At 39.6% G+C, this 13,552-nt stretch overlaps 1 protein-coding gene across 6 annotated transcripts in view; it reads right to left on the bottom strand.

The window, feature by feature from the left end:
• Positions 1-13,436, bottom strand: part of HECTD1 (HECT domain E3 ubiquitin protein ligase 1) — a 100,957-nt gene extending 87,521 nt beyond the window's left edge. For 4 of the 6 annotated variants that reach the window (XM_004698519.4, XM_045287861.1, XM_045287858.1 and 1 more), the window contains exons 1-2: positions 13,217-13,436; positions 11,703-11,971 (exon numbers count right to left, since the gene is read on the bottom strand). In XM_004698519.4, the coding sequence (XP_004698576.1) occupies positions 11,703-11,842 (140 nt within the window). In that variant the 5' untranslated portion in view covers positions 11,843-11,971; positions 13,217-13,436. The remainder of the gene's footprint in view (positions 1-11,702; positions 11,972-13,216) is intronic. The other 2 variants (XM_045287860.1, XM_045287862.1) reach the window with 1 other exon arrangement.
• Positions 13,437-13,552: the final 116 nt, after the last annotated feature.

Raw genomic sequence — 13,552 nt, 5'->3', positions numbered from 1 at the left:
TAATAATAAAACTTAAGGTAAATACTTTAGAGCTAGTCTTTAAAAGTAATGCGGAAAAAATGAAAACCATATATAAAAATAAGTATAAAAGACCAAATAGAAATCTCCCCAAATTAAAGAAATTCTATGAAAACTCATCAATCTCTATCAACCAAGAACAGTGTGTGTGTGTGTGTGTGTGTGTGTGTTTAACCTGTATGACAGTGGTTTAGAGTTGGGCTGCAACTATAAGGCCAGCAGTTTGAAACCACAAGCAGAGGGAGAAAGACAAGGCTTTCTACTCCCAGATGAGTTATAGTTTCAGGAACTTACATGGGCAGTTGTACCCTACACTATAGTCCCAATATGAGTCACCATCAACTCAATGGCAATAAGTTTGAGTTTTATGTAATATTTTATTTAATGTGTAATGATATGGACATAATTTTTACTGTCTTTTATCTATCTTAGTAAAATTGTTAATGCATCTAGATACCTCTCATGTTAATCCTACTTGTATGAAATAGTCTGCTCTAAAGTTTATTGTTATAAATTCAGTTGTTAGCAAACAGGTGTCTAAAAAACCCTCAAGTTCATTGATGTGCTACTATTCCTCCAAGACTCAAATTTTTCTTAAAAATTAATTAATTTCTAAAAAGCACCACAGCAAATATTTTTCCAATGCATCAAATTATACCATAGAGAACTCAAGAAAGGTCAAAGTTACCTAAGGCAAACAATGTAACTCAGAAATAGTTCAGTCTTCATAGGAAAAAAAAATCTATTCCAGTCAATATAATTGTGGAGAAGTGAAATTTCTTAATATGGTTCTTCTACTCATAATCCCTTTTGTGATACATTATAAAATGTAGCCTCTATGCCGTGGTTATAATTCCATTTTGGAGGGAGTTCTCTGTGACACTGAAGGATAGGATTAAAGTGGATTGTATTGAGTCCCCACCTTACTAGGAAGTATGAACCAAATCACCACTCTTTGTTTCCTTGGGGGTGTGATCTGCAAAAAAAACAAAACCACACCTCCATCAAAGCCATTTCTGTTTATAAGACAGTCATATCATAAGCAGGGGCAGACAAAATTCCCCGGACCATGAAGGAAGAGCCACTAAGTGAACTCCTCCAAGATTCTTCCCTGTCTGATGTGTTGGAGGCAGAAGAGGCCAAGCCACACATGAGAACAGAAGCTGAGGCAAGGTGATCATGTCACAGAGCACAGGAGCAACACCTAGCTCATAAGGCTATGCGGCTGAGCAGCAGATGAGGCCTAGGAACTGTGAGGCCGAGGATTAGAGACTTGGCTGGTAGCTGAGGAGAGGTACTATTGTGGACAAAAGACTTTATCCTTAATGTTTTTCTGATCCTGGCTTCTGGAAACTAATTAGCATCCCTAATAATCCCATATTATTTTGAGTGCTGCGTTCTGTGTGGTTAATACGATGGATTATCAAAACCCATCTGAGAGGCAGAGTGCTATGGGAGGAACATTTGCTGTCAGGATAGAGTAAGAAGGATGAAAGGGGGAGGTATGTATGTCTGGCTCCTGGTGGCAATCAATATTAGGCTGGTGAGGAGTTGCAATCTCCTTTTCCCTTGTATAGCCAGAGGATATCAGACATGGCCTCATGCTGTTTACTCAGACGTCTTATAATTATTTCCATAATTTTGTATCATTACTAGACAACTTAAAGCTCACTAGGATCCTCTAAACGATAAACTTTTAAATGATATACACATACCAATTTAGTGAAAATAGATTGATCATCACATAATTCTAAAGAACTTTTCTTTTGAAAATATATGAAAAACTCTTTTAAAAAAACCCAACCCACTATTATGGGATTCCTAAAACTTTTCTTCAATTAAAATATAGGATAATAGAAAAAAATATATATAGGATAATAGTATTTGCTCAGAGACAGACATTGGGCCTCTATTCAAGTACTCCCTCAACACAAGGACACTTTGTTCTAATAATTCGACATTCTGTGATGCTCACCTTCCTGACACAATTGCTGAAGACAAAATGGGTGCATAAGCAAATGTGGTGAAGAAAGCTGATGGTGCCCGACTATTAAAACATATAGCATCTGGGGTCTTGAAGGCTTGAAGATAAACAAGTGGCCATCTATTTGAAAAGCAAAAAAGCTCACATGGAAGAAGCACACCAGCCTGTGTGATCATGAGGTGTCGATGAGGATCAGGTATCAGGCATCAAAGACCCAGAACAAAAAACCCTATCAATGAGAATGAGGGGGAGCATGGAGTAGAGACCCAAAGCCCATCTGTAGACAATTGGATATCCCCTTACAGAAGGGTCACAAGGAAGAGACAAGCCAGTCAGAGTGCAGTATAGCACTGAAGAAACATACGACTTTCCTCTAGTTCTTTAACGACCCCCCTCCCCAAACTATCATGACCTCAATTCTACCTTACAAATCTGGCTAGATCAGAGCATGTACACTAGGGAATCCAGGACAGATAAATCCCACAGGACCAATAAAGAGAGTAGCAATACCAGGATACGGGGAAGGTGGGGGTAGAAAGAGAGAACTAATCACAATGATCTACATATAACCCCTCCCAAGGGGACAGACACATAACTTTCCCAGTTGTAAACCACACATTATTCCCTGGTTCTGTTTGGTTGACTGTTTCTTGGTCTATACACAGATTACACATGAGCACCATTTAAGTGTTCTGGGATTCCTATTCTTCACAATATTATCCATAGTTTGTTATAATCCACAAAGTCAAATACATAGTTAACAAAGCACAGGTAAACCTCTTTCTGGTATTCTCTGCTTTCCAGTAAGATCCATCAGATGCCAGCAATGTAATCCTTCAATGAGTATCTTCTGAATCGAGATTAAATTTCCATAGTAAAACAAACTGTAAACAAACCCTAGACTGGAACTCATATTTGTCTCCTACATTCCAGAATTGCTGAGCCAACTGCCTCCCTCACTAACTCATTGCTACCTGGAGATATCTTAGGAATCTTCAAACAACCCAAGCATTAGCCAAAAACTGAACAAAGTTTCTCTACCCAAAGTCATACCACCACTCATTCTCAAACTACCATCCACCTAGTCACTCAAGTAAAAATTTTAAATTCTTCTGTTCTCTTTTAAAACATGAAATGCAAGACCCTGTTGGTTCTACCTCCTTAATCTGTTTAATATCTCCCTTGAACTCTACCCTTGCTTTCCTAGATTTCTACAAAAGCTTCCTAACTACTCTCTAAATTCTCCAGTCCATTTTCTACTCTAGCAGCAATTATTTTTCTAAAACACAAATCTGCTAACATTACACCCTGCTTAATCCTTCATTAGCCCAACTACATGGAAGACAGAAGCTAAATTAACCAGGATTATGCACAAAGCTCTTCATAATCTGGCCTGTGGCCAGGCTCACCCACTGTTAATCTCCACTGTTTAATGCACACTCACTCCTGCTTTACTAAACTTCCTAATTTCCACTTGATTCTAAATTTTCAAACCTTCATGCCCTTGAACATGTGTTACCTCACCAGTAATATTAGTATCTGTTTCCTCCTCCTCTTTTTTTTTTAACCCCTATTCCTATTACTTTCTTACGGTCATTTAAAAACTCAGTTGAGTAGTTGCATAAAAAAATCTCACTATCATCAAGTCGATTCTGACACACAACAAAAGGATAGTACAGAATAGTTATGGTGAAATATATATGCATAGATGTGTGCATAATACACATGTGCAAATATAGGTGTACTTGTAGGCACAGATATATGAGGGGGTACCTAAAAAAAAAACCAGAATTTTTCCCCCCTCGCTATTTATTTACATGTTTTTACAAAACAACTGTATCACCTTCAAATTACTCTCCTTTACACTTAATACATTTGGCAAATCTACAATTCCATTCTTGGAAACATTTTTCAAACTCATCTGTTTGGATCGCTGACAACACCAATCTCGTTTTTTTTCTTCACTTCTTCTATGTCATCAAATTGCTGTCCTTTCATGTCCCGCTTCATTTATGGAAACCAAAAGAAGTCCCAGGGAGCAAGATGTGTGAGGCGAGAGACATGCTGGTTTTTGCCAAAAACTGGCACACTGAGATGGCTGCATGAGCAGGTGCATTGTTGTGGTGACAAAACCAGTCTCCCATCTACCACAAATCAGGCCTTTTTGTTGCATATTGTTATGCTATCTTTTCAGTACCTCTAAATAGAAAGCTTGATTAACAGTATGACCTGGTGGGAAGAACTCCACTACAAGTCGACATTTTTGTCCATTTAGGAAGTTGAAGCATGAGGTTTGTCATCAGTTGACATTTCCCCTTTTAGAAATGAGAAAACCACTCATACACTTGAGTTGTTCCCATAGCACTGTCCTCGCAAGCTGTGGTCAACATCACTACAGTTTCTGCAGGTCCCCCCCGCCCCCTAGGAAACAAAACGTCACAGCCACATGCTGTTCTCTTAATTCTGCCATCACAAAAAACGAGGTTCAAACAGAACTGCTTTTACAAAAAAATCACTATGACCAGAAAGAACCTTCCCAGGCAACACCACTGGGTGCACTAACTCAATAGTGAGTTGCTTGATGCCTGCCTAACAGGAAAAATGTGTACTATTTCCATTTTGGGGTGGGTTTTTTTTTTTTGGTAACCCTCATATATACAGGTGGCCCCCAAAAGGATGTAGATTTCCATTCCCATGACTCCCTTTTTAAGTTGATCTTGACCTAAACTGAGTACATCTTTTCCCCCATTATTATTGACTATTATTATCAATATCTTTATAAATCCAATCTTTTGTCTTTGGAAGTTGGCATGGGAATGATAACATCAGCACATTATGGCTGTAATACACAGTAATATATATTACCTTATGTATATAAAGGATAAGAATAAGTGTGGTTGGTAATAGCTCAAATATTCAAGTTACTACCAGAGAATTACTACTGTGACTAAAACTACAACTACTACTACCACTACTGTTTTCCTATTACCAAACCCAGTCACTGTTGATGGATGTATATATGAAAATAATTCCTGTCGTAAGAAATCCAGTTCGATGTGGAAGATTGTAAGTAAAAACAAATATACTCTACTCCACTCAGTGCCATCAAGTCGATGCCAGCTCTCAGCGACCCTACAGGACAGGGGAGGCCCGCCTGTGAGTTTCCAAGACAGTCACTGTTAACAATTTGCACTGTCAACTTGCAACCAAATCACAATAAAAATTTTTTTAAAGAGTGGATGAGGGAGGAGCTGATATCAAGGGCTCAAGTAGAAAGAAAATGATTTGAAAATGATGATGGCAACCTATGTACAAATGTGCTTGCCACAATGGATGAATGTATGGATTGTGATAAGAGCTGTAAGAGCCCCCAATCAAAGTACTTAAAAAAAAAAAAAAAAAGAGTAGACGAGGATTGGTGAAGCTGGAGCTTCCAAAAAGACAGAAGAGGGAACTGCAAAAGCAGCCTGAACCTGAGTTTTCAGAGGCCAGACGATCACCTAAATTCTTAATGTAGTCAGGGTTTCATTGTTTTTTTTTTAATAGATGCTTTTTTCTTCAGAAATTAAAAAAAAGCAAATCATTACGTATGTCAGCATTTTTCACTTAAACAACAGACTCAAATGCTGTTATTCATTTCAATATCAATGGCAATATAATGAGTAGGTAGATCTCCATCAGGTAAGTTAGCACTGGACTGCTCACTGCAAAAATGAGACTATCTGCTGCCATTGTTCATGGCCTCAATATCCCTATACAGGGTGACGATGAGTCAGAATCAACTCAATGGGTTTGGTGTTTACTAAAATACATGGTTGGAAGAGCTGTTAACAACTATGTGCAAAACTATCCTATTAATATTTCCTATTTATGCTATAAAACATAAGAATAAATCATTTTATGTTGATGAGGAAAATAAGAAAAAGACTAACATTTTCAGTAAAAGGACCTCAAGACATGATTCTGAGATAAAATACATTTTTAAAAAAGGAAAAAGAATGAGAGAGAGAGGGATCTCTGAAGGTATAAAGATTTTATCTGTCTGGTAAAGAATCTGAAGGCTTTTTTTTAAAGGGAGTGATACAATCAAATCAATATTTTAAGACTATAACTCTGGTTACTTAGCTCGGAGGCAGATAGATCAGTTATGAAACTACAGCAGTATAGTAGCATATCCATTTCCCAAAACCAAATCTAGGTATTACTACCTTTTTAAATTTCCTACTTCAGAAAGTAAAGAAGTCACCCAACAATTCTATTCAATGTCATACCAAGAAACCTAAAGTATCTATCTGCATTTTAACGTTCCCATTTTTCCTGTTCTACAACAAAGGGAGTATACTTCTTCCTACGCAGAACTCAAGAGTGGGATTCTCTAACCAATACCTTTAGCATTATCTGGGAGTAAATCACCTTGGGAGCCCTATCCAATTACTATAAATTGGAATTAACTTGGTGGTAATAGGTCTTATTTTTTAGGAGCCCTGGTTCTCAGTGAATTAAATATTGAGCAGCTAACCTTAAGATCTGTTGTTCTAACTCACTCAGCCATTCTGATGGAGAAAGATCAGACTATTTGCTACTGTAAGTATTTACAGCCTCAGAAATTCTATGGAGCAATTCTACTCTGTGCAGTAGGGTCACTAAGAAATAGTACAAACCAACTCAAGCACAGTGGGTTTTTCCTGTTGATTCTAATTCATGGCAACCCCACTATGCGCCAGAGAAGAACTGTTGCTCCCCAGGGTTTTCAAGGCGGTGGGTGATTTTTTGGACCATCCCTAGGGCTTCTGAGGATTCTCTGGGTAGGTTTGAACAGATAAACTTTCAGTTAGCAGTTGAGTGCTTAACCATTTGTGCTACCCAAGACTCTATGCGAGTATGTTAATCCAGAACATCAAACCTCACTCAGACCAATTGGTGAGCCACAGGTAGTTCATATGTACAGTAAAGTTGAAAAAGCACAGTTGTAGCCAAGAACCAAGTCTCTTCAACTTTCATAGAACACTTACATTATGGATTATCTATTCTCTCTTCTATCTTTTGACCTTTAAAAGAAAAGGTCTCACACCTTTCCATTTCAACTTCTTTAGTTTCCTATACTTCTGTTTCCATTTCTTCCTGCCCAACTCACTCAACTCATTAAAAGCTGTAATCCATTCACTACTCCACTCAGCTCTCATTAAGATCAATGACCTTGAGAATGTTGTTTAATCAAAAGGACACCTTTCAGTCTTCACCCTACTTGACCTTCACCAGTACTAAACAAAATTGGCCTTTCACTCTTTGAATCAGTCTTTCCTGTGTTGACTGACGTGTACAAATTCATGGTGGATAAAGCTTCTAGTGCTTTAGTAGGAATCAAGGCAGTGGAACTAAATTTTAGTAGGCATGCTATTCTTCACTGATACACACTGGCATGGAGAGGGGAGCAAAAACAATTTCACTAAAGAATAATATTGAAGCAGCAAATTATTAATTATACAAAATTATATCCCTTCAGCATATATAAGGGTGAGTCAAAAAGACTGCTACAAAATCATAAAAACCTTTATTTTAAAAAAATATCAAAATGTGAAGCTATTGTTTCAATCTATCATTTCCCCAAAGAATTCTTCACTAATTTTAGTATCCTCAAAAATTCAAAACTCAAACTCACTGACATCTAGTCAATTCCAACTGACACCAACCCTACAGGCAGTGTAGAATTTGCGTTTTCCAAGGCTGTATGTCTTTATGGGGGTAGGAAGCCTCATTTTTAGCATCCAGGAGGGACTCAAATTCTGTTCCTTTCAAATGTTGAGTTTCGGAAATAAAAGGAAGTCTGAAGGGATCATATCAAAACTGTAGGGTGGAGGAAGTAAAGTTTCCCAAGAAAATTCTGTGGGAACAGTTACTACCCTCAAAGGATGAGCAGGTGCATTATTGTGATGGGAAAAATTCTTCAGCCTTTCCTTTCCTTTTTTCTTATCAATGTAGTTTTTAATTTTCTGAAAACACTCTAAACTAAGCCCTTTGATTGGAATTCCAGGGAGATAAAGTCACATAAACCTTCTGGGTTGACCTCTGTCTTGATTTTAACTGGTCTAGCAGACTCTCAAAAACCGCCGTTTTGATGGGACCTTTTTTCCCAAAGGTATCCTTCTAAGACTAAGACAAGGTTGTTACTGAGAGAACTTGTCTACAACCACTGACTGATCAGCGTCAAATGTGCATGTGTGAACTAGAAGCCTCACAGTAACACTTATTGATGTACTCTCATATTAACAAATGAGATGTTTTGATGCTATAGAATGTCACAAGCCATATTTCGAACAGCTGCAAAATTCAGTAGATCAATAATTTATCAACAATCAATGCAAGACTACTGTATATTAACCTAACAAAGTAAGACAAGTTCACTGGTGGTGTCCTGTGTTCTGAGTTGAGCAGCTAATCACAGGTACTACAGTGGAGTGGTGGTTGTGTGTTGCACTTGATGACAGTAAGTTTGTTTTGGTTTTGAGAATCTAAAAGCACTACATGTAACATCCCAAAGAGATCTTCTAGGATTCAAGACATAACTTAAAATATAGTATCTGAAGCTTTAATGAGATTCATAAATGCTCAGAATTTACCTCTTCAGAACATTAAAGTGTTGGTTGCCTGTTTCAATATAGAAGTGAATGTGCTCATTAGATAATAACTCACACTAAATCTTGGAGCTCAATGACATACCACACTGAAAGCAAAAACTAATCTACAATCCATTTTACTTTCTAAAACTTTGTCTTGTATATTCAGGCATTAATAAAGGCAACCTGGCTTTGCAGAAAATACATATTCCTTACTTTCAAAAGGTACGTCTTAAAACTGGTTCAGAACATGGTGAGCCAAGTGCAACTCAAAGTTTAAGGAAAAGAAACACTATTAAGTGAAAAGAACTATGCTAGGCATTTTAATGTATCACCAACCTAATCATTATAATAACCCTTTTTGGATGGAAAACGAGATTCAAAAGCCTATCATACAACATTCAGCAGTAAAGATAGTTATTGGAACCTAAGACCTTCCCATTTCCAAAGGTTACTATTTCCTCCCATACCTCTTGTCTTTCCAAATTCAACTCAGACCAAAACATTAACTGAATAGTATCCACATCTTTCACTTTTGACATAGCTGAGGACTATATGCTGATGAAATAAACTAATACGAGCACCAGTTTGCTTTCCACCTGCCTTACTTGTTAACTGAGAGAATCTAAAAAGACTAGAAATAAAGTCCCGAAATAAAGTTTTAAATTATTTAATAATGGAATCAATGAGTAGCCCACTTACTCAAAACAACTCAGATTTTCTCTCCTTTAATCCTTACAAGAAACCCACTAAAAAAAAAAAAATACTGCCATTTTACAGTGGAAAAAAAGTATGGCTCTCCACGACTACGTGATATATAGTCAACCAAGAATGTAAACCCAGGACTCTGACATCATTCCAATTTGAAATACTCTTCCACTCTCAGCAAACAGCAACTCAATTTTAATTTCATCTTTTTTAATAGTATACTAGGTATGAATGAAGACTGAGATGGACCATGAGGCGGGGAATGTTGGATTTTTATGTTAGGATGCTACTGTCATTAAAGGCTGACTCCTAGTGATCCTATATACAATAGAACAAAACACTGCCCCAATCCTATACTATCATCACAATCGCTGTTACATTTAAGCCCACTGTCACAGTCACCATATATCAATCCATTTCAATCAGGGTCTTTCTCTGAATAGTAGGATTCATAAGGGAATTAAAGTTACAGTTTTAAAATTACTTTTAAAATCACTTTAATATAAAAATTCTTTTTTTATGTCCTTACAAAAACTTACCTCCACTATATACTAGTTTGAAATAAAATTAAGAAATGGTTGTTCACTGGCAAGTATGACTTAATTTTTTAAAAACCAAAGTAATTCTCAGGTTAACAAAGACCTTTCAATAAAATCTATGAATACTCAAAAATCGAGAGCCTAAATTATTTTTAAGAAATAAGTTTATCCCATGAATCTTCTGTTTTGCAGCTAGCTGGATGGATACCCATGGAATAAGATTTTAACATAACTAACACAAATAAATCTTCATAAAGCAAAAAAAACAACAACAAAAAAAGAAGTAAGTATCAATAAAGAGCTCTGCTGGTGTAGTGATTACATGTTGAGCTGCTAACCACAAGGTCAGCAGTTTGAAACCACAAGCTGTTCCTCCGGCAAAAGGCAAGGCTTTCCACTCCAATAAAGAGTTACAGTCTTGAAAATTCAGAGGGGCAGTTCTACCCTGTCCTATACATTGCTAGGAGTCAGAATCAACTTGACGGCAGAGAGTTTGATTTTTCGAATTTATTAATTTAAAAATACAGCTGAAATAGATGGGCCAATACCTGCTTCTGTTTGTAAGAAATTTTATTATAATAGTTGTCATAATTAGTTGCTGATAAGTCAATTCTGACTCATGGTGAACTCCACTTTTTCAGAGTAAAATTGTGCTCCACAGAGCTTTGAAATGGCTGATTTTTCAAAAGTAGATCACCAAGTTTGTATTCCAAGGTGCCTCTGGGTGGATTACATCTCTAACATTCTGGTTAGCAGCCTGCCACATTTAGCCGTTTGTACCACCCTTTGTACTAGTACTATTTTAATGGCAATTTTAAACAACCAAAAGGAAAACAATTTAAGATACTCTGTCAATTTTAGTGAACTCAATTCCAAACCAAACGCACTGCTATAGCAACTCTATAGGGACAGGACAGAGCTGCCCCAACGGATTTCAGACACTATTTATAGGAAAACCTCATCTTTCTCTTGCTAAACAGCTGGTGGTTTCAAACTGCTGGACTTGCTGTTAGCAGCCTAACAGGGATCCTCAATTACATGGCCTTCATTCCCACCTTAGAAAATAAGACAATTACATGAAATTGTAGGTCAACATCTATTTTCTAGTGACTATGTAACTCTAAAAATAAACTGTATAACATGTGTTCAATATTCACGAAAATGGTTAATATACACAAATAAGCAACATTTATATAAGAAAAAAAAGGGCTTCCACATAGTATTGAGTGCTCTTTTCATATTTTTTCACAAGTCCTAAATTATAACACCTGAAGAAAATTGCTTTCACACTCCAGCTTCAAACTTAGTCTCCACTACTCCATGAAATATGCTAGGTGAGTAACACCCAATGTATATCCTAAAATTATAAACCAATGCCTTACTGTAACGAAAACCCACTGTCATGTGACCTAATTAATAATGATGGAATGGGCAGTTCAAAGTATATGCTCATTATCATGTATGTTATTTGATTAAGACAATAGTCCAGAAATAGATACCCTTAATGAGGATAAATGTTTATATTTTTTTCCAGTTTACAACATATTTTGAAAATGAATCAACCAAGCTCTAGGTTAAACTTAGTATTTCCTACTAATTTTTAGTTCATTCAACAAATATGCTGGCATGTCATCACAATTATAAGTCACTGGCATTACTTCATCTACCAATTCTATTTGTCTGAGAAGTATACATGCAGAAAACTATAGCAATTTTTTTAAAAAGACAATAGTCTAAACATCACTAGAGAAATTTCTAAACAAACTGTGGTCAGCAAATGGCTGAAAACAGATGTCACCACAGCTACTCTGAGGGAAGACTATGAAGGGATGTACTTACGTTTCAAAACACCGATCCACGTTGTCGGACATCAAAAGCAGCATGCATAGCTGTTCCAGGGCTATTAGTTGCATGTCCCTTTCATCTCCCTGTCCCATCTGTAGCCATTCCAGCAAGGTATCTGGATCCACATCTGCCATGGTGTTTTCAAAGCCTCTTGGCTTAAATTTACAAAGGAAAGGGATCCTTTAAATGTCCAGGACTGATCAGCTTGGGTTTAAGAAATTTTCTTTTTACATTGGCTAGAACCAAATTTTCGTCTTGTCGTCCTAGGAATTAGAAAATACTCGTAAGTATGTTTAGACAGAGTGGAAATTAAGTTGCTCAACTTTCCTTATTCCTCGGGTTTAACATTCAGATAACATACTAAATAAAAAACCAGTTTTGCATAAAAGCATGAGCTGATTAAGTTGCTGCTTCACTAGAAACCCGAGCTGCCTTTGTCAGACACGGTCAAACTGGCTTCAGATCCCACTACTGCGGATCACTTAAGTCTGTGCCAACTAGGCAAAGAACACCTACTGAGGGACGCCACCCCCTTTTTGTTCCTGCAAACTTCTTCCTCCCTCCCCCAGTGATCCTTACATAAAGGTCAGATCCAATTTTGAGTAGATTCTAGGAACTGTGACTCCCCCAAGAAATTGATGTTCTCCTTTAAGGTGCCTACAAGTTTACACATTCTGATTTTTCAATTTACTCACTTTCTACAGATGCCCAAATACAAGCCATAAATACAGAGCTATCTGTGAATAAGTGACTTGATTTAGGCATTTGGGGAGTCTTGTCAACCAACCCCAAAAGTTGACGGCGATATGCTGATCAGAATATAGGCCAATCTACGGGGCTTTCCCCCCACCCCCACAGGATGCAGGATGGGGCAGTTGGTTAAAAATACTTATACAAAACAAAGGTGCGGAGCAGCTCCTCCTAAAAGCCCAGACCCCGAGGACGCCTTTGGGTCCCACCTAACCCAACTGCAGGTGTGTGAATCCCGCGGCGCGTCCAGGTGGGCACCCAACGGCGGTAGCGAGCGGGGCTGCCCCGACACCCGAGCCCCGAAGCGGGGCGCGATGGCTCTGAGCTCGGGTTCCCCAGCATCAGGCCCCGCTAAATTAGCTACCTGTGTCCAGAAGAAGGGGCAAGTCCGGAAGGAGAAGCAGCAAGCTTCCGCGCCCCAGGCCGCCGCCGAGCAGGTCCGGCGGCGGATCTCCCCGGAGCTGCGTCCGGAACTCCGAGGCCCGGCGGGACATCCCTCGCCCTGCCGGGCGGCGAACCCTCTCAAGGGCACGGGGGGCCTGCCTGGGGCTCTGGTTTAGGCTGGGTCCGCCGGGCACCGCCGCGGCAGGGCCGGAGGAGGGGAACAAAGGGGCTAAACAGAGGAAGGGGCAGCAACCCCGCCGGCCTCACCCGGCAAGGAGGGCTCCCTGCTGGCCTTCCGCCGGGCGTCCCGGCTCCCGACCCTCCGGGCCCAGCCCCTCCGACGGCCCGCGGCGCTGCCGCCCGCAGCTTCTTACCCGGGCGCGACGTCCCAGACTGCTCCGGCCCAGTTCCACAGCAGGCCGCGGGCAGTCAGGCCCGGCCGCGGCCCTCGAGTTCCCAGCAAGCCGCAGGCCGCGCGGGTCGAGCCGGGCAGGAGGCACAGGAAAAGCCGCGCCTCGTCCCTCCCCTTCCTCCACGGGGATCTGCTGACAGCGAGGCTGGAGCTTCTGAGGGGCGGCAGCTAGCACCGGGCCCGTCCCCAGCACGAGGCTCCCGAGGCTCTGCAGCTCAGAGGCCCGCGCGGGGCTGCCGGCGGCGGCGGGAGGAAGCCGCGTCCATCGCGAGCCGGGAGGGGGAAGGGAGGAGGGCCG

The sequence above is a fragment of the Echinops telfairi genome, unplaced genomic scaffold, assembly GCF_000313985.2.
Source record: "Echinops telfairi isolate 266 unplaced genomic scaffold, ASM31398v2 ScPeMD7_18;HRSCAF=68, whole genome shotgun sequence".
Taxonomy (NCBI): Eukaryota; Metazoa; Chordata; class Mammalia; order Afrosoricida; family Tenrecidae; genus Echinops; species Echinops telfairi.
This window is presented reverse-complemented; position numbering and strand designations above follow the sequence as displayed.